Source organism: Durio zibethinus, chromosome 5, assembly GCF_047325235.1.
Source record: "Durio zibethinus cultivar Kanyao isolate XHJ-2024 chromosome 5, ASM4732523v1, whole genome shotgun sequence".
Taxonomy (NCBI): Eukaryota; Viridiplantae; Streptophyta; class Magnoliopsida; order Malvales; family Malvaceae; genus Durio; species Durio zibethinus.
The window spans coordinates 3,367,793-3,389,140 of NC_143166.1; the positions used below are offsets into that span (position 1 = coordinate 3,367,793).

The 21,348-nt window shown below is 27.8% G+C and overlaps 1 protein-coding gene and 1 pseudogene across 2 annotated transcripts; one reads left to right on the plus strand and one right to left on the minus strand.

Annotated features, from left to right (window-relative positions):
* Positions 1-1,301: 1,301 nt before the first annotated feature.
* On the plus strand, positions 1,302-2,959 carry LOC111282521 (nudix hydrolase 18, mitochondrial-like; annotated as a pseudogene). The gene is made up of 5 exons (XR_016342455.1): positions 1,302-1,525; positions 1,822-1,927; positions 2,140-2,223; positions 2,340-2,468; positions 2,631-2,959. The product of XR_016342455.1 is annotated as a nudix hydrolase 18, mitochondrial-like (transcript).
* Positions 2,960-6,350: 3,391 nt separating this feature from the next.
* Positions 6,351-9,008, minus strand: LOC111281934 (1-aminocyclopropane-1-carboxylate oxidase homolog 4-like). Its single transcript, XM_022869748.2, has 3 exons — positions 8,393-9,008; positions 7,571-7,958; positions 6,351-6,768 (listed from the first exon to the last, which is right to left on the minus strand). Exons 1-3 carry the CDS (start codon positions 8,833-8,835, stop codon positions 6,520-6,522), a joined length of 1,080 nt encoding a protein of 359 aa, XP_022725483.2. The 5' UTR covers positions 8,836-9,008; the 3' UTR covers positions 6,351-6,519.
* Between the last annotated feature and the right edge of the window lie 12,340 nt (positions 9,009-21,348).

Below are 21,348 nucleotides of genomic sequence, written 5' to 3' on the forward strand. Positions count from 1 at the left end.
CGGTTAATCTCGATTTGATAAGGAAAGATTTTTTGAAAATTGGGATTGGCTTGAGATGAATCTAGTTTTTTTTTTTTTAAAAAAAAAAACGAGTTTGGATTGAAGTGTATTTAAGGTATTTTATTTTGATATATATATGTTAAAGTATATATTTTATTTTATTTTTAACATGTGTTATGTTAATAAAGTTATTTTTTACTTTAATTTAAAATTTTAATATTTTAAGCTCAATATAGATATCAATTAATATGACATCATCTGTAAGTTTTTTTAATTTTTTAATTTTTATTTTAATTTTTATAAATTTTATGAGAAAAAGACAAATTAAGTTATCATGTGTCATTCTTATTTGTTTTATAACCTTTCATTTTTTTAATTAGATAAATTTAAAAAAATATATATATGATGAATAAAAATAATAAAATAAGAAAAATTTAAATCGCAACAACTCGGGGAGGTTTCTCTAGTTATATGATTATTATTAGTATTTTTTTTTTCTTAAAAGGCAACGGCCAATAGAACGAACGGTGGCAAATAGCCATGCTCGCACACGTGATCGTATTTCTTAAGAGTCAACGGCTTTTATTTCAGATTCCATTAATATATTAACTTTTAATCAAATAAATATAGTTGTTTAATAAAATTTTTGATTTAATATAATTTAAAATGAGTTAATTATAAATTTGATTTAATAATAAAATCAGATTAATTTAAGTGTTAAATTATTTATTCAATCAATTCAATCGACAATCCGATCAATTTATATATATATATATAAATATACACACGTATTAATTATTTCCTGTTAATTAAAAAAATATTTTAAAAAAATAATAAAATATTTTTACCTTTTTTCATAAAAAAGAATTTTTATAAAGAAATAAATTAAAAGCATTTTCACAAATAGGAAAATCATTATGGCCAAAAAAAAAAAAAAAGAACCCTTGTTACGAAATGACATCGAAGGTCACGGACAGAGACGTGTCCTAACACCAACCATTTTTAATTTTAAATATCATTTTCATCATCATTATTGTTATTATTATATTATTATTCACTAAAATTGTTTTAATTAATTAATTTGTTTACTTTCTTTTTTTATTCTATAAATAGCCATTTTGATGTTCCAACATCTTCCGCTCATCTCTCAATTTCCTTTCAATTTCGTTTTACGTCTTTTACCCTTTTTTCTGTTTTTATTTTGGCTTTATACAACTAATACATTTCCAATTCTGAAACCTCTTTGATCTTGCTTTTCTGTTTGTTACCTGTAATTCTCTGTAATAATCAGTTTTTGATACTCCAAAGGAGCGAGTGCCCTTTGTCGGGTTGTTGCTATAAATTCAAAAATCTTCTTAATTTCGTTGGCACTAGGCTTGCTTGCTCCCAAAGATTTTTTTTTTTATTCGCTTTCGCTTTCGGTTTTGTTCTTTCTTTCAATCTCTTTGAGAATGGTTTGCGTGGTTTCTCGTTCGGGAAGGCACTTGCAGCGATATGACAACCTGGGCCGCCGCCAAGTTGTCGGGTGAGTAGTCCTGTTCATATTGGCTTTATGGTCTCTTTTGTGATAAAGCGTTTCCTGGATTTTGTATCTCTGTTTTTTTTTTTTTTTTTGAGAAATTTCTTGTCTTTTTCTTTAGTTGTTTCTGGGGTCCTACTGAAAAAATTTTTCTTTGTGTTGGGGTCCTGACATTTTTGGTCAGATTTTTCATGCTAGGACTGTTTCCATCCTTTATTTTTTTGTCAATAGAGAAAAATTCAATCCTTACTTGCAATGAATGATGAAAAACTCATTACTTTCTTCAATTTTGATAACTGCAGGTGCATTCCCTATAGATACAAATGTAGCAGTGATGGAACTATTAGTAATGACCTGGAGGTTCTTGTCATCTCCTCACAGAAATGTCAAAAAATGATGTTTCCTAAGGTAAACCCTTGTAAAGAAAAACAAAATTTTGATGTTATAAATATATGAAATTTAATTCAATTACTTCATGCAATCATTAACAGATTTGAGAGTCAAATCTTAGTAATTACAATACCTTCTCTTATTTGAAGTCGTGGTTTTTTTTTTTTTTTTTCTTTTAAAGAAGGATGTTATAGACTGATGAACCTTGATCTCTTGTTTTTAATTATCAGGGTGGTTGGGAGCTTGATGAATCTATAGAAGAAGCTGCTTTAAGAGAATCACTTGAAGAAGCTGGTGTTCTAGGCAATGTTGAGGTTGGTATTAATTATAATTAATGAACTGTTAATCATGTTCTGCAGTTGCTAATTATATGATCAAAATCCAAGAGTTCTTGAACTAATTCTTTATATTTATTTGTACTTGAACACAGTGTGAATTGGGCAAATGGGACTTCATAAGCAAAAGCCATGGCACATTTTATGCAGGCTACATGTTCCCTTTGCTTGTGAAGGAAGAACTTGACTTCTGGCCAGAGCAGAATGTGCGCCACAGAACATGGGTGAGCTATTACTCTTCTTCCTTGAACCCTTTAATTTTAAACCTGTGTTATATCTGGATTTTTTTCGAATATTTCGATCGAGTTATCGTAACATGTTTTGAGTTGACAGGACTACTAATTATAATGAAAATTAATTGTTTTTTTTTCCTTAATTTTGTTTAGATGAATGTGAAAGAAGCCAGGGATGTATGCCAGCATTGGTGGATGAAGGAAGCCTTAGACATACTGGTTGAAAGACTGACCTCCCTGGAGCAACAGAAGGAACAAAATATCTCAATTTGTTCTCTGATTTAGTAGTAAAAATGAAGTTGTTTGTTCATAGGGCATTGCCAGGCTCTGATTAGCTTTGAATTAAAAAGCAGAGGATCAGCGATAGTGATTAGGGCCAATGATGCTGACTCCCAAGAAGACACTCGCATGCAGCTGCTAGATGTTAGGAAATGATTGTAAAATTCGTGGATGCATCGTTGGTGCCACTTGTTGCACCTTTCTTGAGGAGCGAGTCATATGAAAAATTAATAGGAAAAAAAAACTAGGTGAAACGGATCTTAAAGCAAGTTGTATATTTCAATCAAAGGCCCTTCATAACAAGTAGCATTACTTGTTACCAAGTGGGTCATGATTGAACAACGAAACAAAAAATTCGATCAATTTAATGAGAATGGAATCCCCCAAGTTTTTTGCATAAGCCTTGATCTGCTCATTTCCAGAATCTATTTAGATTTAATTATCTTAAATAATTTATTATTTTATATTGATTTAATGCATTAAAAATTTTACTTTTGAAATATTCATCGTAAAAATTGAATTACAAATTACAAATTTCATTTACGAAACTTCACATTCATATTCAATATATAATTTTTTTTATAAAAAACCAAATATTTCCTTTTTTTTTATTAAAGTAAAAATTTGGAAATGGAGAAGTAAACCTAATTCATTTGAGCAGAAGATGTAAGTCAAATGATGAAGTGCAAAATCTTCAACAGCTATCTTTAGCATGTGCCATTGTTTATTTTTGCTCATGGCCCTAATTTTTCTCTTGGTATCATATTGTTGAATTAAGATGTCGGCCACATTAATTTAATTGATTTATATATAAGGTGAAGGTCCGGAAAATAACTGTATTGCATCACGCAAAAATCATTTTAGAAATTAAATTAAAAATTGTTATAATATTGTATGAAAGATTTTGTGAACACATGTAAAGATACGAGATCAAATCAACCTAACTAATGGTTATAGAGCTTTGAAATATATAAAAAAAATATATGATATTGACATCTCAACTTCCTCTCCAAAAGAAAAAAATTTAAACGAGAACACAAATCAAATTGTTCAAATATTCTCTTTAAAATTTTTTTTATAAATTTATTAAATTAACATAAATAAATCATTGATTCAAATAAAAAAATATAAGGGATAAAACTCAAAAATCCCTTATTGCTGAATAAAAAACAAAAAGAATATTATCTGTTTCAAATTATGGAAAAGGGCATATGCTCTCTTTCTTTCTTTTTCCTCATTCCTTATCCATCCGTCAGTGGAAAATAGCAGGAAAAATGTTTGGCCAAAAGCAAGTTCCCTTCACGCAATCATATGATTCTCCACTTATTATTTCCATGCCTTTTTCTTATTCTTTACAGTGTCCAGCACTCCTCGAAAATTATGGCCAGAGAAATGTTTATTAATTGGGTTAAATAAGAAAATCAAACAATTCTCCAACATTTTTAATAATAATAGTACTACTAAACGAGGGTTGGTACTAATTTTTTTTTTTTAGTTTTTAAAATTTTGTTCAATATAATTTTTTTAAATTAATTTTTATTTAATTATTATTATTTATGAACGATTTAGATGTGCTATAACGTATGTGTTTAGGACGTAATCTAATATTCAAAAGACAAAAATACATTTTTTCTTTTAAAGTATAAGTTAACTAATAAGTGAAGATAGTTTGATTATTTCAATTGAGCCGAGTCGATTAAATTTAAAATTTTGAAATCTACGTTAATTCGGCCACTTCAACTAGTCACGCAAAAGCTGAGTTGTTATCTCTGATTAAACCATCAATTGCCTGCCCAACTTGGACCGACGATGTTAGCCCTAGACTCCTTACACCAAGCTTGAGCCACCTAGGTTCAAGATCCCCCTTCGCACATGTATAAATAGCCTTTCCCAAATACTTCTAAACTGACTGGAACACTAAGCTTATTTACTTGCATTTCACTTTATTCTCTTCTCACTACTTGACGAAGAATTGATCTGAGCGTTGAAGTATAAACGCCAAAAACACTGTCGGTCTTTGTCGTTGATCGACCCCTTTTCTTGTGCTTTTAGCTTCTTACCCTTCACAAACAGCTCCACACAGTGTGCCAATGCTTTGCTGCGAGAACCTTTTTAGCTAAATGTAAAGAAAATTTTCATAAAAAAGTTCTGTTAAGATATTGGTAGAATATGGAAATATAGACATCATGAAAAAAGAGGTTCTGGATCAAAGTATTCATTATGAAAGCATTTAGTTGCTTTCAATGCTTAATCTACAGAATATCATCACTTGATTTTTATAAGTCATATATACAGCCCTGTTTTATAAAGATTTATAAAAAAATTCAACTACAACATTTTGGTAGTGCGTATTCCAATATTCTAAAACTAATATAAAAGATGTTAGTTAACATTTCAAGAAGAGCCGCATAATATCTATTTTGGTACGTTAAAGAGAGATTTTCTGTTTTTCTTTTTCCTGATTATTGTTTATCTCAATTTTATAGGTTTGCAGCTCTCCTACAATTTGAGAGTAAACTGTGATGGGACTTACCTGATAATTTGCATATTTTTATTATGTAAAATATTAATAATTTATATATTCGTATCGTATTTTATAAAAAAATTATATGTTATAATTTGTATCTTTATAAAAATACAAAATATATATTTTTTATTTTGTTAAACTCATAAGATTTTTACGCATGAAGATGGTGGTGGGAAAACTGCAGATGTGATGCGCATTTTGTTGACATATGGTCTTGACTCCATCACTGGTTCCGTGGAGAACAAGGCTTGTCAAAACAAATTAGTTAAAGAATCGGTAAGAAGACTGCTGAAAAAAATGGTTGATTATAGCACCAGGGATCTACAATCTGACATGCCTAATGCTGCATCCTCATGAGGGGATGCTTCACTACAAAGAGCATTCAAGTACACAGGGACACGTAAAAGTTCCAATGAAGCTAGGCGATTGGCTTTGCCCCTAGTAATTTGACAGCCAATGTTATAGCAATTTGGAAGTTTGAATCTCAAAATGTTTGTGCATTCTAACACCAATTTGGCTTTAGTTTCCATTTGGAAGATACAACTTCCCAACTTTGGCAAGAAATATTAAGTGTTTGTGCTGTGATGGTTGTTTGTTCGAAGAAAAACTGAGACAACTACGGGAGGATCAGGATAATCTACCATTAAAGAAGGTAGTTTCTTTTTGGTTTCTAATGGTGTATTCCTCGTGGAGACTTTCAATTCTTACAGATGCAGCTTGGCAGAGAATATGCAAAGAGAAGCCTCCAAAGCAACATTTCAACCCCGTGTAACGGTTGATTCATCACTAAAAGCTCCACCTAAAAGTTGTTGGTACCGATCAAGTTGAATGTTTTATTTTCCCAAAACGTATTGATGTGATTCATGTATTACAATGTCCACTGCTTTTAATTGTTAAATTCATCATTCCTCATTAAAAACGATGTTTCCAACTATTTTGTCTATCTTTTCTTTCTCTTCTGCCCTATTCCTTCAGCACTGCTTATCGGGGTACTTTATGTTGTCCTCGTAAAATGTAAAGCCCAGTTTTGAGGAAGATCAATCACATGCAGCAAGACAGTTTGAACATGACGAAACTAAGAAAATTTTCAATATCCCATCCAGATAATTTTAGTATGTTTCTCCTCTGTTTACAGCAAAGGTTATTGAGTTCTCTTATTGTACACTGACTTGAAAATATAAGAATACGATACGGCAGAATATTCTTACATCACAAAGTACATGGTTTTATATTTCCTTACAGTTTATAGTAATTTGTCAAAGTTTTGCCATCCAATTCCTTGGTGAAGAACCTTCTCATGTAGTCATTATATGTGAATTGACGGTAGAGGGCTGGTTTCTCTGGTGAAATAAGCTCAGAAAATGGTCCATATAAGGCTTCCCTGGCACTAGCATTGAAGAAAACAGCAATGGAAACTCGAGGTTCATGGGAAGGATTGGCTAGCACTCTATGCTCCACACTTATGTACTCATCATTTGACATTATCTGAAAAATGCAGCAAACAAACACAGAAACCAGAATTTATAGCAAATAGCATAATTAATAGATCCAATAATTTCCAAGACAACAATGCTTTAGCAAAAGAAAATACACCGAAAAATCACAGCTTGATTCAGATAAGAAGCTGTTGAACAATTCCACAGTGTCTGAATTTTCTTTGACTTAATCTTTATATTTAGATTGAGTTTCTGCACTTATAACTGATTCGTTTTAGGTTAGATGTATGCAAAATTTATCAGAAACCATTTTCCTTTAATACCCTCCACAAATTAGATGATATGAAAATAGAATATAAGTGGAATAAATCAATTCTTTGTATTTCACAGGCCAAATGGTATAAATCACAAAAATATGTTTCTAAATTTATGTTAAAATATAAATTCCTACCAACAATTTCAAAACACAGTTTTTATCCTTACACATGCAAAATGTTGAAACGGTTGTTTTATTGAAGAGAGGTAGGTTTAACAAAAATCAGAAAATTAAACTATACGGTATTAACGTTGAGATAATAGGGAGCAGTAATGCAATTTAGAAACCGGAATGCAATTTTTTTAGAGGAAACAAAGAACTCCTTTTTCCAAACTTCGAAAGATTAATGCCACAATGGGACCTTGAAAAGAACGGATCACCAATAGTTGAAGTTCAAAGCAAACCTCAAGGAATCATTCTCTCTAATGGAATTTAGATAATATCATCATTTTTTCTAATTAATGCTGTTCAATTAGACTATCAGACTCTAAACTACAAAATAATACTATGCACTGAAAAAGAAAAAAGCACTTACCTGAAGAACATCTGCAATGTTTATAACAAGAGCTCCAGGCACAGGTTTGACATCCACCCACTCCCCTTCATGCTTAATCTGCAACCCACCAATATGATCCTGCAGCAACACCGTCAAGACTCCTGGATCCGTATGAGATGCAATGCCAATTGTTAGATCAGGCTGGGGACAGCAAGGATAGTAGTGGCCCACCATAACTCTTGCCTCCAAACAGGTAGTGTTCTTGAGCCTGTCTGTATCCAATCCCAGCCCCTCGGACAACAATCCCATCAACCGCTCTCCTAATGCTTTTGTCCCCAAGTTCCACTCCACTACCTCCTCTCTACAAACCTTGGGAATCTCCTCAAGCTCCGGTAACGTTGGTCCTAGTTTTATCTGGAGCGTATCCCTTTCATTCCAGCCAAAATTTCACAATTTAAAAACAAATTTAACTCACTTAGAAAAAAAATGATATTGAAGGTCCAAAATTATCTTGTCAGAAATAAATTTAAATTGACTTGAAAGTTAATAACCAAAACCCATAAAATCCATTCAATTTTCATCTTTAATAACTGAATTCAACTCAAATTTGATAAAAAAAGATCAATAATATTAACAATAATTATATATACTATCTTGATACCAATCAATCTAAATTGACCGGAAAAGATAGCATGAACACAATCTATTGCTTCAAGGATTCAGTTATCAACTTGTAACAATATTCAACCAATAATTGTATTACAGAGGTGAGAAAAGATAACCCAATTCAACACAACTAAATTAATGCCAAAAAAAATCAGAAAACAATATTCATAATTAAAAGATTGAGTTTGATGAAACCTCCAGCTGGCAGCTTTAGAGTGAAACAAGTCAACGTTGGAAATGAAGTTGACACCGGGTCCCACATCCCGACGGTAGAACTTTGCCTTAACTTCCGTTGGCTGCTCATGGAAAGCTCTGATGGAACCAATCGTACGGTCCAGAGCTTGCACAGGAATTCCATGGTTTACAATCTGGAAGAACCCAAAGGATCGGGATGCGCGGGCAACTTGCTCCACGACCACTGGCCGGGGCCCCGAGAGGTCGATGGTTGGGATGACGATGGACTGGGGTTTGGGTTTGGGTTTGAGGTCGGATAGAATCTGGGGTGGGTGGATGAAGAAGCGAGGAATAGCGGTGAGGCCTGAATCGACTAGCCCTTTTACTCCAATTTTTGATTCGTCGAATCGTTTTACTTCTTCGGCTCTGTCGTATTGGCTTTCGCTGTTCATGATTTCTGCCATTTTTTTTTCTTCTCTTTAATCTATTATGATTAAAAACCTAATCTATAGGAAAAATCTATAGGAATCGGGGATGAAACTGTAGCTTACGATGATAGAATTTATAAATAATCCTTACAAGTAAAATATAAAGGATAAATTATTAAAAAAATTATAAGAGATAATAAAAATGCAACAAATATATATTTTTGGTCAAATTATATCATAAGTGTTTATATTATACTAAAATTAAAAATTTAATTTATGAATTATATTTTATATAGATTTAATTACCGTGCTATATTAATTCAATAATTTTAGTTCAATTAATAAATTTTTTATTATTGAAAATATTAATGAGATCATTGATTTGATGAGTTACGCATTAACTTTATTGATTTGATGTTAATTTATTTATATAATATTAATTTATTGATATAAAAATTTATATTAATAAAATCAATTATTAAATTATATAAACAAGGTTATACTTACACTAAATTTAAAATTTAGTACATTTAGTATAATTTTATAAAAATTTTATTCTTTTATAAGTTGAAATTAATAATATTTGTAAAATTACTAATAAAAATCATATTTTTTTATTTTTTTTAAAAAATCAGATTTTATTTTTTTAAAAACAAATCTCAAAATTTTTAGAAAATTTTCATATTTTTAAAATATTAATTTAGTATTTTTTTTCAATATTTTAATTTTTTTAAAAAATCATATTTTTAAAAATTTTTATAATCATATTTTAATTTTTGATTTAAAGATTTTTTTAATTTAAAAATATTAAATGTATTTTTAATATTTTAATTTTTAAATAAAAATTATAGTTTGAATTTTACTTTTTCAAATTTTAACATTTTGTTTAATCGAAATATCTAATTTATTTGTTTTTAACTTTTAGGAATTTTTATAAAATTTTCTATATTTTTTATTTTTATGTTTTTAAAAGCTTTTTATTTTATAATATTTAAATAAAATAAATAAATAAATTATAAAAAAGACACAAATCTTTAAAATTTATTCTGTTTTGGTTTATTTGAGGTGAAAGAGCAAGAAAATTTGAGGTAAAATAGAGAAATAGGGAAACACGAAAAGCTTTTGATTCATATTAATTCTTTACTTGTATAAGATAAAAAATATGTAAATTTTTTAAATTTGTAAAGTCTTTTTAAAAACATAAAAAATTATAAAAATTTTCTGGAAAGCATAAAAATTAAAATATATATGGAAAATTTTATAAAAATTCTAAAAGAGTAAAAATAATAAAATTAATTTTTTTGTTTAAATAAAAATTTTAAATTTCAAAAAAATACGAAATCTTTCTAAAAAATACATTAAAAAAATAAAAAAATTGAAAAAATAAATTTAATATTTTAAAAATAAAAAAAAATTTAAAAAATTCAAGATGTTGAATATTTATATTAGAAAGACTAAATTTTAAATTTTGTGTAAATATAAAAATTAAATTTCAAATTTTATGCGAGTGGAACGATTTGTATAATTTAACAATTAATTTTATTTAATAAAATCAACGCAATATCAATAAAATCAATACCCACATTATCAAATAAATGATCACATCAATATTTTTAACGAAAAAAGAAAGATTAACAGAGTTAATAATTGAATTAAGCTTATCAAATTAAAATAATTTAAGAATTAAATTTGTATAAATTATAGTTTATAAATTAAATTTTAAATTTTTATAAAGTACAAAAACTTCTAGTATAATTTGATCTATATATATTTTTTTGTCAAATTCAAAAAAAAAAAAAAAAAGACCAACATTTGTAACATTTTTATAATCCAAATTATGGTTTCAAACCAAGAAGAGAAAATGAGAAAGAAATGAAGTAGTGAGTCGAATTAAATTTTTAGATTGAGCAAAGAATGAAGTAGTCTTATAGAAAATAAATTTTTGTAAATATTATAATTAAAACAAATTTAAAGAAAAATGAACTGATCATGTTTTACGTTGAAGTGATAAATAGTTATTTTCTTATTTATTTAAAATTTTGAAAATTTTAATTTTTAATACATTATCAAACAGAGTCTAATGTTAAGTCCACAATCCATTGCATGAATCTCTTCAAAAAGGTAATTTTCCTTTGTTAATTATAGTCAACAATCAATGTAATTTTGTTTCATTAACAAAGAAAGCGATTTTGAAATTTTTAGGTCATATAATCAAATCAAATCATATTTGAAATTACTAATTTAATATTAAAAAAATTTAAATTTATAGATTAAAAAATTTTATAAAATAAATTAAATAAGTAAAATTAAAAAAAAAATTGTTATCTTTTAAATAAATATTTTTATTAAAAATTTTGACAACTTTTTTTCTTAACTCTCAATCTATCAATTTAACTTTAAAATTAAAGTTGTTATTAAATAAATATTTTTAAATAAAAAAATTATAAACTTTACATAAAAAATTTTACCTACGTCTTGCCCACATAAAGATACCCCGATCATATTAAAAAAATATATAAATCACTGGATTTTTTTGAGTAAATATTTATTAAAAAAATTCGATGATCTTTAATAGTGCTCAACAAAAAAAAGGTGACCGAATTCTTCTGCAACAAAATTAATTGTATGCTATGCATTTAACCATTGAGCTGCAACGAAATTACTCCAGCTATACCAATATTTTTGGGAATAATAATTTCCACAACAATTAATGACGAGCTTTTTTCCTCATCATTTATTATCCCCGCAAGCTTGTACTCTTGTTTTTATTCAATTTCTCGTTATAACTTTTTCAATTTTACCAATTTTAGTCGTTATTTCTCAGGAGTGAAATGCTTTTATTTTCCACAGTTATGTTCCAGCAGGTTGCTTCAATTAAGAACCATCGCTGTCTTTCCTGTTATTGTCTTGTCTACCGTAAATTAAATTATAGATATGATAATTTGTATATTTTTATTATATATGTTTTGTATTAAATATATATAAAATATAACAATTTTTATATTATAATTTTTTCTGACACTTGAAATATGAAACTCATTTTTATTAATTTTATATTCAATTTTTATCTAAATTTGAAATTATATCATTTTTATTTTTTTAATATTATATCTAAAATTATCAAGTCAATTAGATTGACAGTAACCATTATTATTTTTTTATGAAATTATAAATACAAATTATAATTATAATCAAATATTATATTTATATATATGAACTCACTGAATAAACAAATAAACCAACTAACAAATCAGAATATGCATATATATATATATATAAATATATAATTAAACAAATTCAACGAATCAAATTCACATATAATGAAATTTGAATGTAAAACCTTAATCTTTACCGGTAAACTAAGACTTCATTGGCTTTCGTTGCAGTAACCATTATGTTGGATATATGAGAGTCATGGTTGTTTTCTTCGCATTTTGGTTTCTTAGACTACATATAATTGCTGCCAACTGCTAACAGTTACTTCTGCTAGCGGCTAGGCATTGCAAGTGAACTTTGTTATTCAAAGATATTTTGTGATGAATTTTAGAGGTGCTAATACAGTTACTCTTGAACCAAACGTATGTCGAAATTTTGGAGCCTTTCAATCCCTTGAAGAAGTCTTTGGACACAAAGATGGTAAGAAGTAGGAAAGTATGATTAATTCCATGCTATAAGATGGTATGGCCTTGCATTTATTTCAATTGAAATATCAAAATTATCATGCAACATACTCTACACAATAGCAATGGCCAATGATTAAGTTCAAAGATATATAAAGCCCCCGCCATTGTTAATAATACAGGTCAAATCCTAAATCTTAAATTTTAAATTTTAAATTATCGATAAAAATATATAGATGAAAAAAATGATAATAAATAAATCCGTCCAACACCTCCGATAGTAAAACATATTAAGAAGAAAACTTAAGTACCTTACATCTCTTGATCATGGGACCAAAAATAAGAGATAATTGAAGTTCTAAAGATGAGGTTTCCTGTAGATGATTAATGCAATATTTCTAAACCAAGATGTGTTATTCCTTTTTTTGGGTTTATAATTTTTATTAGCCATATATGGACCATATCTGCCTTGGTGATTAGGTGAGGTAGGTGTAAAATTCATGCAACTGGAATTATGTACTCAACAAAAGCACAAAGGGTAAATGAAAATCTTAAATGAACGAGTGATGAAAAATGCTATCTGATGAAAAGTTTAATGTCGTTTTGGTGTAGAGAGTAAATGGCGGCAGGTTGTTGCTATTAATGTGAAATTGTACGAAATTTTAAAGAATTTAGAGTTTGAAAGGATAAGGATATATAACCAATATCATCCATGTATGGAAACACATCAATAAAGTGGTTTTTCCTCCATGTATCCGACAAAGCAATAATCTTACATTATTAACAAAAGTATAGGTCTTTAATCAAGGCTTCACCAAACCATTATTTTAATTCTCTTTAATTTGTAAAGGATTACAACTTAATTAAGATTCAAAGTTCTTAATTTAATCCCAGTACGTACATATGTGGTTGTTAATTACATAAGTAAAAGAATAAATATTGACTAATTATGCTCATATACATATATTAGTTTTAATAAAAATATATATAAAAAAATTAACATAGATCTTTTCCACCATATGGTTGGTTCGAAAAATCAAGATATATATGAAATATAAAATTAAATTTATATATATTTATTTTATTAATTTAACATAATAATTATTATCAAGTAATTATCACACAATATTCGAGTATTTAGTTCAATGGTAATTAGTACATATTTTTTCAATTAAAAAAATTGAGTTTGAATTTTTTTAAAAGATCAAATTAAAGTAATGATTCATACACGTTTAAGTGATAATTTTTAGTTATGTGTTTTATTTTGATTTATCAAACTTAAAATTGAATGTAAATAATAATTTATAGAATGTAACTAATATTTTAAAGGTGATAATATTTAATAAACATTCTATGATCTGGAGTATTTACTTCTTTTGAAGAAATTAAAAGTTTGTGGATTCAAATTCAGGCACATTAATAAGGTAGGTAAATGAAGTAGAGAAGGCTAGTGGATTCAATCTATAATTTGATGTTTTTTGTAATAAAAACTATATATGATTTTAATTCAATTAGTGAAGCTGTGGAGTTTTTTTGTCCAAATCTAATAAAGTATGCGTACGAAGCTCCATCTATGGGGATGCCAAAGCAGCTATTTATCAGTTGATATGCCGATGATAGAGACGGCAAAGAAGAACGTGAGAATCCGCTTGAGAAACACCCAAAAAAGAAAAAACACCATGGGAAAGACCATGGGCGTCAAACGATTGCATGCATCGAAAACTCGACAAGTACAAAAACATATTCCTTTAATTTTCTCGCGTCTTTGTCTTCAGGCTTTCATTTTCATTTTTTTATAAAATCATACAGCAGTTGGATCGATTTTCTTCAAGGATTTTGATTTTGGTGGTGGTTTTTGCAGAAGAAAAGTTTTTCAGTGGTGCCGCCATGGGTAATTGTTATGTACAACACCATATTTTTTAGAAATTGTGTTAGTCATCCAAACGAAAAGAAGAACGAGTTAGACCGGTTTTGCATCGACTGTCTCCAATCATTTTGTTCCCATTGCCTTTCTTCTCATGCTATCCACAAGCACGTCAAGGTCTCAATCTCTTCTCTCTTCTATTCTTAATTTCTCACATCATCTTTGATTAATAATTAATTAGTTGAAAAGTAATGCAATTAACAAGTGAATTTCCCACTAATTACATTGAAGATTCGAAGATACATCTACAACGACGTGATCAATCGACAAGATTTGTGTAAGCTCTTCAATTGTTCTGGCATCCAGGTCAGATATAATTTTTAAACCCTAATTTTCTTACTAATTTAATCAATCATTTTCTGATATACCAAATGGTGAATTTTTCATGACAGTACTCTTTATGAACAATTTTTCTAATAATAATTTGTTTTCTTTTTTTTTTTTTTAAAGTAAAAAGTGTGTTAATTAGATACAACTTTGAATTACTAAGAATTAAATTTTATTTAATTTAAATAAAAATGTCTATAATTTGTGCGAAACAATTAATTGTATACGATTGATTGTAATTTCTTGAATTTTCTTTTTTAAGATAAATGGCATATTTTGTTTGTCCTTTGTTGTCAGCGAAAATTCCTGTAATTTAAACTTTATAAAATCAATTATATAATTGAAAATTTCTTCTACTTCACAAGGCTTCCCTCCAAACTTCCTAATGTTCCCAATTTTTTAAAATTTCATTATTTGATCACTAATATTTTAATCAAATAAAATTTTTTGCTTTTATCTAATTTACTTTTTGCTTTTTTTTTTTGGGTATAAATTTGGTATAACTTTGACTAACCAAAAGAAAATAGTAATAAAAAAGAAAGTAGTTGTAAAAATAACAATCATACATGAATCTTAATAAATGGCTGATGCTAGGCTCACCTGATCATCTTTCATCAATGTGTAGTTATGTAATGATAGGAGCCATGTTTGATATGCAATAACTAGAATACATAGATTTCAAACTTTTGTATTCAAATTAAGGTGATGATAGTTAATGATGCACCTACCGTCCAAGTACAATGTGATATAATATATACATTCCCACAGTGAAAGTATTCTTGTAGCTTAAAATTTTGCTATCAAATTAAGTTTGCAATAAATGATTTTGGCGCCCATGGTCTCCTAAATAATGTATCGAAATTTACTTTGAATAGCATATTCCTGTACAGGTTTGACAACACGTGTATTTATATTAATTGTTTTGCTATAATTTACTTTAATATATCAAATGTAAAATATTTTTTTATTTTTATCAAATTCATATATGTTTTTTACTAATCATTTTTATTATCAAATTTATATCAAATATCCCATGCCTGTGATTACTTTTGCATGATCCTATATATTACAATTTTCTATTAATTTTTGATTCAGTGATGAAAAAAATTAATACACATTTGCAATAATCCTACAATTTGAGAATGCAAATGACGATCCTTTTCTTTAAATTTGTTTACCAACATTGGTACATTAAATCATCAATTCCACTATATGACATTATGCATGCCTCATATCTCTACAAATAAATCTAGCTTGTTTAGATTACAGTGACTATAATACTTGTGTTGGTGGCAGACTTATCATACAAATAAAGCCAAAGTGCTATTCTTGAAGCAAAGGATTCTTCATCATCCTCAGCAACAGCAACAACAAAGGGATTATAGCTGCACCATTTGTGACAAAAGTCTGCAAGATAATTCACTCTATTGCAGTATAGCATGCAAGGCCAGTTTTTCTTTTTTCTTTTTTTGTCCAGCAGAATTTTCAATTTTTTTTTTATAAGAGTTTTGCAGGTAATTATATCGGATTTATCATTAATATTTCTGGACAGGTTTTAGACATATACGGAGATAAACACAGAGAAGAAACCAGTAATAATCACGACAATAAACTCCTGCACTGTCTCAAAGATGAAGATGAAGATGAAGAAGCATATGTTCGAATACCATTAACCAAGAAGCCAAGGTTAAGGCAAACTAGAAAAGGCGTCCCGCGAAGGGCTCCAATGTTCTGATTAGATCGTGAGGATGGATCATCTAGCTGTACATATATTTATCATAATTTCCAAGTAAATCTTGCATCCCATATGCTTTATAAATATCATAATTAGTTTCAATATCGTGTGCAATGGCGCCATAGCTGTAGGAATTATTTTCACTAACACTATGTTTTGGTAGAAAGAAAGGAAAAAGGTGAAGAAAGAAAAAAAAAAAAAAAAGAAAGGAGAGGAAAAAAAGTTATTTTCTTTTCATTGTATTTGGTATGAAGATTGGAAAATAGAGAGAAGTAAACATATTAAGGGTAAAATTATAAATAAAATTATTATTTTATATTGAATGGATTTTTTTTTTTTTTTTACATTTGAAAGATTGAATTTAGAAAAAAATAAATATATTAAGGATAAAAATATAAATAAAATAATTTTCCTTTCTACACCCTTTTCTTCCCAAAAACACAATGTAAAGATCATATAATAGATTTTAACATAACAACTTGTGATCACCATAGAATAGGTCGGACTAAATCAGATTCATTTGGCACCTCTAAATATCATGCTTAAGCCTAATCCTTGTCAGCTCAAGCTTATCTATTTAGATTCAATATTATTTTAAAAAAATTTTATATTAATATTTTAAATATAAAATTAAAATAAAAAATATTTTTTATTAATTAAATAAATTTTCAAGTTAGATTCAAGCTTAAAAATTCCTATACAAAGTCCGACCTAAGTCTTGCTCAACCCACAGGCAAACCTATTTTACAACTATTATTGACTTGGATATGTATTAATCATAAAACTAAACATATATAGAATTTTTTTATCGAAGAAACAAATATAGATTTGAAAAAGAAATAAAGAAAATATAGAAATTGTAAAAACATATATAGAATTCTTATGATTTGTAGTTTCATCCTGATCATTTATTTTAACCTCAACTCATTCTCGATCGCTTTGTTTGGACTCGTGATTTCGTCTCGATTTTCTGACCTTAATTCAGTCCAAGTCATTTTTTGAATTCAAGTTCATATTGGGTGTCTAGGTCTTTGCAACATCATTGTCTAATAAAAATATATAAAAAAGAATAGCTGTAGACACTCATTTTGGTTCGGGCCCGATTAGGTCCATTTCGATCCTGACCCAATTAGGCCCATTCTAACTTGGGCCCAATTAGACCCATACTGATCAAGCCCATTTTGGTTTGGGTTCATTTTAGCCCTTTCAAGTCCAATTAGGTACTATTACTATTATTATTATTATTATTATTTCTTTTTCTATTGTCTAGCCGCTTTTCTTCCCGATTCAATGTGCACGTGGGTGAAATCCTGGGTCAAAGCTTTGATTGCAAATCGTATCAACAGGAGATTGCTGAAATTTTTGACCTAAAATCTCGTCTGGACAGAATGCAATCTTAGGAATCAGGCTTATGATTGATTCTGTCCGTGTCCTAAATTACTCTAAAGGATGCCTATAAATTAAACTTTTTTCTAACATTAAAGGACATAGAAAACAAAGGAAAAATACAGGGGAAATTGTTAGGGGAATTCTGGCAGAAGGGGCATATGGGATTCAAAAATTGAGGTTTTGGTTTTGATTTAGAGTTTTTGAGGGATTTCGGGCTTCTAGGGGTGATCTTAAAGTAGTGAAAGGTTCTGGGGAGGTATAGGACGACCTAGGATTTTTTTTGAATTTTTCAAAATTTTTTTGGAATTTTTTTGGTTTTTTTTTTTTTTGGTTTGGGTTGAATTTTCTGACGAAAGATGAATTTTTCGGTTGAATTTTTTGGCAGTGTTTGAATTTTTCGACGAGATTTCCAGAATCCAGCAGGTTTTCCAGAAACCAATAGGTTCTTCAGTTTTCGAATGAATTTTTTGATAAAGTTTTCAAAAATTGGTGAGATTTTCAGTTTTCGGTGAAACTTTTCGATAAATTTTTAGAGAAAGGTCAGAGGATTTTGAAGGGTAGAGAGAGAAAGGTTCTGAGGTTTCTGAGAAAAACACTGAAAAGGCCATTTTATACCGTTCCAAAACGACATCGTTTCGTCAAGCCGGGATCCGCGCTTCGACCCGAAGATCCACGCGCTAACCTGCATCCCGACTCGATCCGACCACAGGTTTTCATTTTTTTCATTTTCTTTTTATTTTCTTATTTTTATTTTTATCTATTTATTTTACCCATATTTTATTTTTTGATTTTTTTAAAAAAGTAAAATTACTATTCTATCTTTTTTAAATATATATATTATTATGTCTTTTTATAAAAAAAATGAAAAAATGAAAAATATAAAATATAAAAAATATGTGAAAAAAAGGGAAAATATAAAATTTGCTATTTGAAAATAAGCAAGGCCTAGATAATTTGAAATTAAACTGGTAATCATCCTTTGGATAGGTGTATTGAAGATGCTGCAATTTTTTTCATGCGCAATCGACTTTTGAACCTAATCTCTATTTTACAGATCAATTTAAATCAGGTGACCTATCAAACCTATCCAAAAAATATTGGTAGCAACTCTTTTTCATTCCAAATCTAACGGTAAATCCACGAATCTATACGTTATGATAGAGAATAAGAAGATAATGATCTATATTAATATTTAATATTTAAAATCAAGGTAGCCACAAATTCAAACTTTAAGTGATGCCAATTTAGTTGATCAATTTATGTAGAAGAATATTAAGAGACAACTAAAAAATACTAATGTTTGATATAGAATGATCATTTTAAAAATTATAATGATTTACATATGGTAATTAGATTATCTTATTTAGTAAACACTTAATGATTTTAGATGGGACTTACCTTAGATCACTGAGAGTGATCTTAACTTTATCTTGAAGGGTGATTTAATTCTCATTTAAAAAGGTAAAAAATTTTTATTACCAAGATAAAGTGATATGTATAATTAATAATAGTCAATATTTATTTAATATATAAATTAAAAACTTGCTTCTTCTTAAAATTGTAATTATTTTGTATTATAATATTTTATATTTTCAAATTAATGTTAGTCAAAAATAATTTATGTATTTTTTTTATTTTTTAATGTTTTATATATAATATAATCTTTTTATTTTTTATTATGAGTTTGATATATTATTTTTATTTTCTAATTTAATTTTTTTACATAATTTATATTATAAAAATTGATTTACCTAATAAATAAAGATATTTCTTAATGTAAGAATTTAATCATACTTTATTATAAAATAAACAAATATTATTATATTTTACAAATTATTATTTTTAAAGAATATTAAAATTATTAACTTGTATACTACTACAATATGCAATGGTCATTTTTATACTTTTATATAAAATAATATTTAATTTTTAATAATACTAAATACAATAATATTTAATTTCTATAAATTAATAATTATTAATTAAATAAAGTAATTTCAAATTACGATTAATAAAATCATCTTGGTAATAAGATCACATCAATGGTTACATTATAATTATATCTTAAAAATGATACCAAACACTATCTTAAATTATATATTCATAAATACAATTTTTTAATTAAATTAATTTACTCTACTCATGATACCAATTCAATTTAAGATTTTATTATTAATATCTATATTATATATAATAGGATAGATTGTGTGTGCTGTTACAAGTCAAGTGATAATAATTTAATCAATAATATACTTAAAAATAAAAATAAAGTAATAAAAAATATAAAATGATAAGCTTGATCTTCATGTTCTAAAGAGGCATGGCTAAATGGGATTTCTCTTCCTTGAGTATGCTTGGCCCAATGAAGTCTTGAAGGAGTGATCTTGGCCTTTGATTAAGTCTTGATTAAATCTTGATAAATCTCCTCTTTTGGATTTAGCTGGGATGAAATTCAAAAAGAGATAAATTTTTTTTTATCCAATTCTTGAAATTTAAAAGGATAAAGTCCTACTCCAAGTGAAAATCTTCAAGGCTAAGCAACAAATCTCAAGGTAAGCTTCAAATTCTTCTTGGTTGAATGTATTTAGCCTTTATTATGGAAAATTGCATGAAGGTTTTTTTGGATGGAGTCTTAGTTGAACAGGATGGTGATTGAAGAATCCATGATCTTGTAAATTAAGCTTCCCTTTTATGTGGCCAAATGGATAAAGTTTTTCATGAGATAAACTCCTTTGACTGATCATGCTAAGGTCCATGATATGTTGAAACTCTTAAAGCATTATATGTGTAATTATTCCCTTTTGGGTAGTGATCTAATTGAATATAGAATCCTTATGCAAACTTAATTTTTTTTTGGTTAAACAAAGGAAGCACTCCAGGATTAGGTCTATTTTGGTCGAACATGATAAAGTGTCCTTATGCAAGTAGAACTCTATCTTGTGGATCAATGTGGTTCAACTATGAGCTTCCAATATTGGGTCAAAATTGCTCATTTCATGAAAATGATATCCATGAGCTTGAAACCCTAAATTATGAAAACAATATGAAAAACACAAAAAATATCCAAATTTTAAATATTAACACCATTTTTAGCATGTAAAAACTCTATATATTTAGGTGCTATCACACTTATACACTTAAATCTTTGTTTATCCTTAAGCAAAATCTCAAATTAACAAAATTAAATATCAATAATCATATTTATAAAGTCAAAAACTACATAAACTTCATATCATATACTATCGCTAATGTCGAAAATTGATGGTTAAGATGTTGAAGAGTATCTGCAAACAGAAAAACTCACAAAAAAGACAACTCATAAAAATTTGAATAATGACAGAATATGAATATTAAATTAAAAAGGATAAAAGTTCACCACCAATATTAAAAATTAAGAGATACAAAAACAACACCCTAATAATTCTAATCAATGACATTCATATCTTTCAACTTTTTATATATAGACATATTTTTAAAAAATTACTTATTTTTACTTAAAAAAACTACCCACCACTCCTTCCAAAATTACTCACACTCTCTTTTTTTTTTTTTGA

What these genes read in the sequence shown, in the direction of transcription:
- LOC111281934 (XM_022869748.2), bottom strand. Translation starts at nt 8,835, where the DNA reads ATGGCAGAAATCATGAACAGCGAAAGCCAATACGACAGAGCCGAAGAA. An exon ending in TCTAAAGCTGCCAGCTGGAG is followed by an intron (nt 7,959 to 8,392) that starts GTTTCATCAAAC and finishes CTGGAATGAAAG; the next exon opens with GGATACGCTCCAGATAAAAC. An exon ending in ACATTGCAGATGTTCTTCAG is followed by an intron (nt 6,769 to 7,570) that starts GTAAGTGCTTTT and finishes TGCATTTTTCAG; the next exon opens with ATAATGTCAAATGATGAGTA.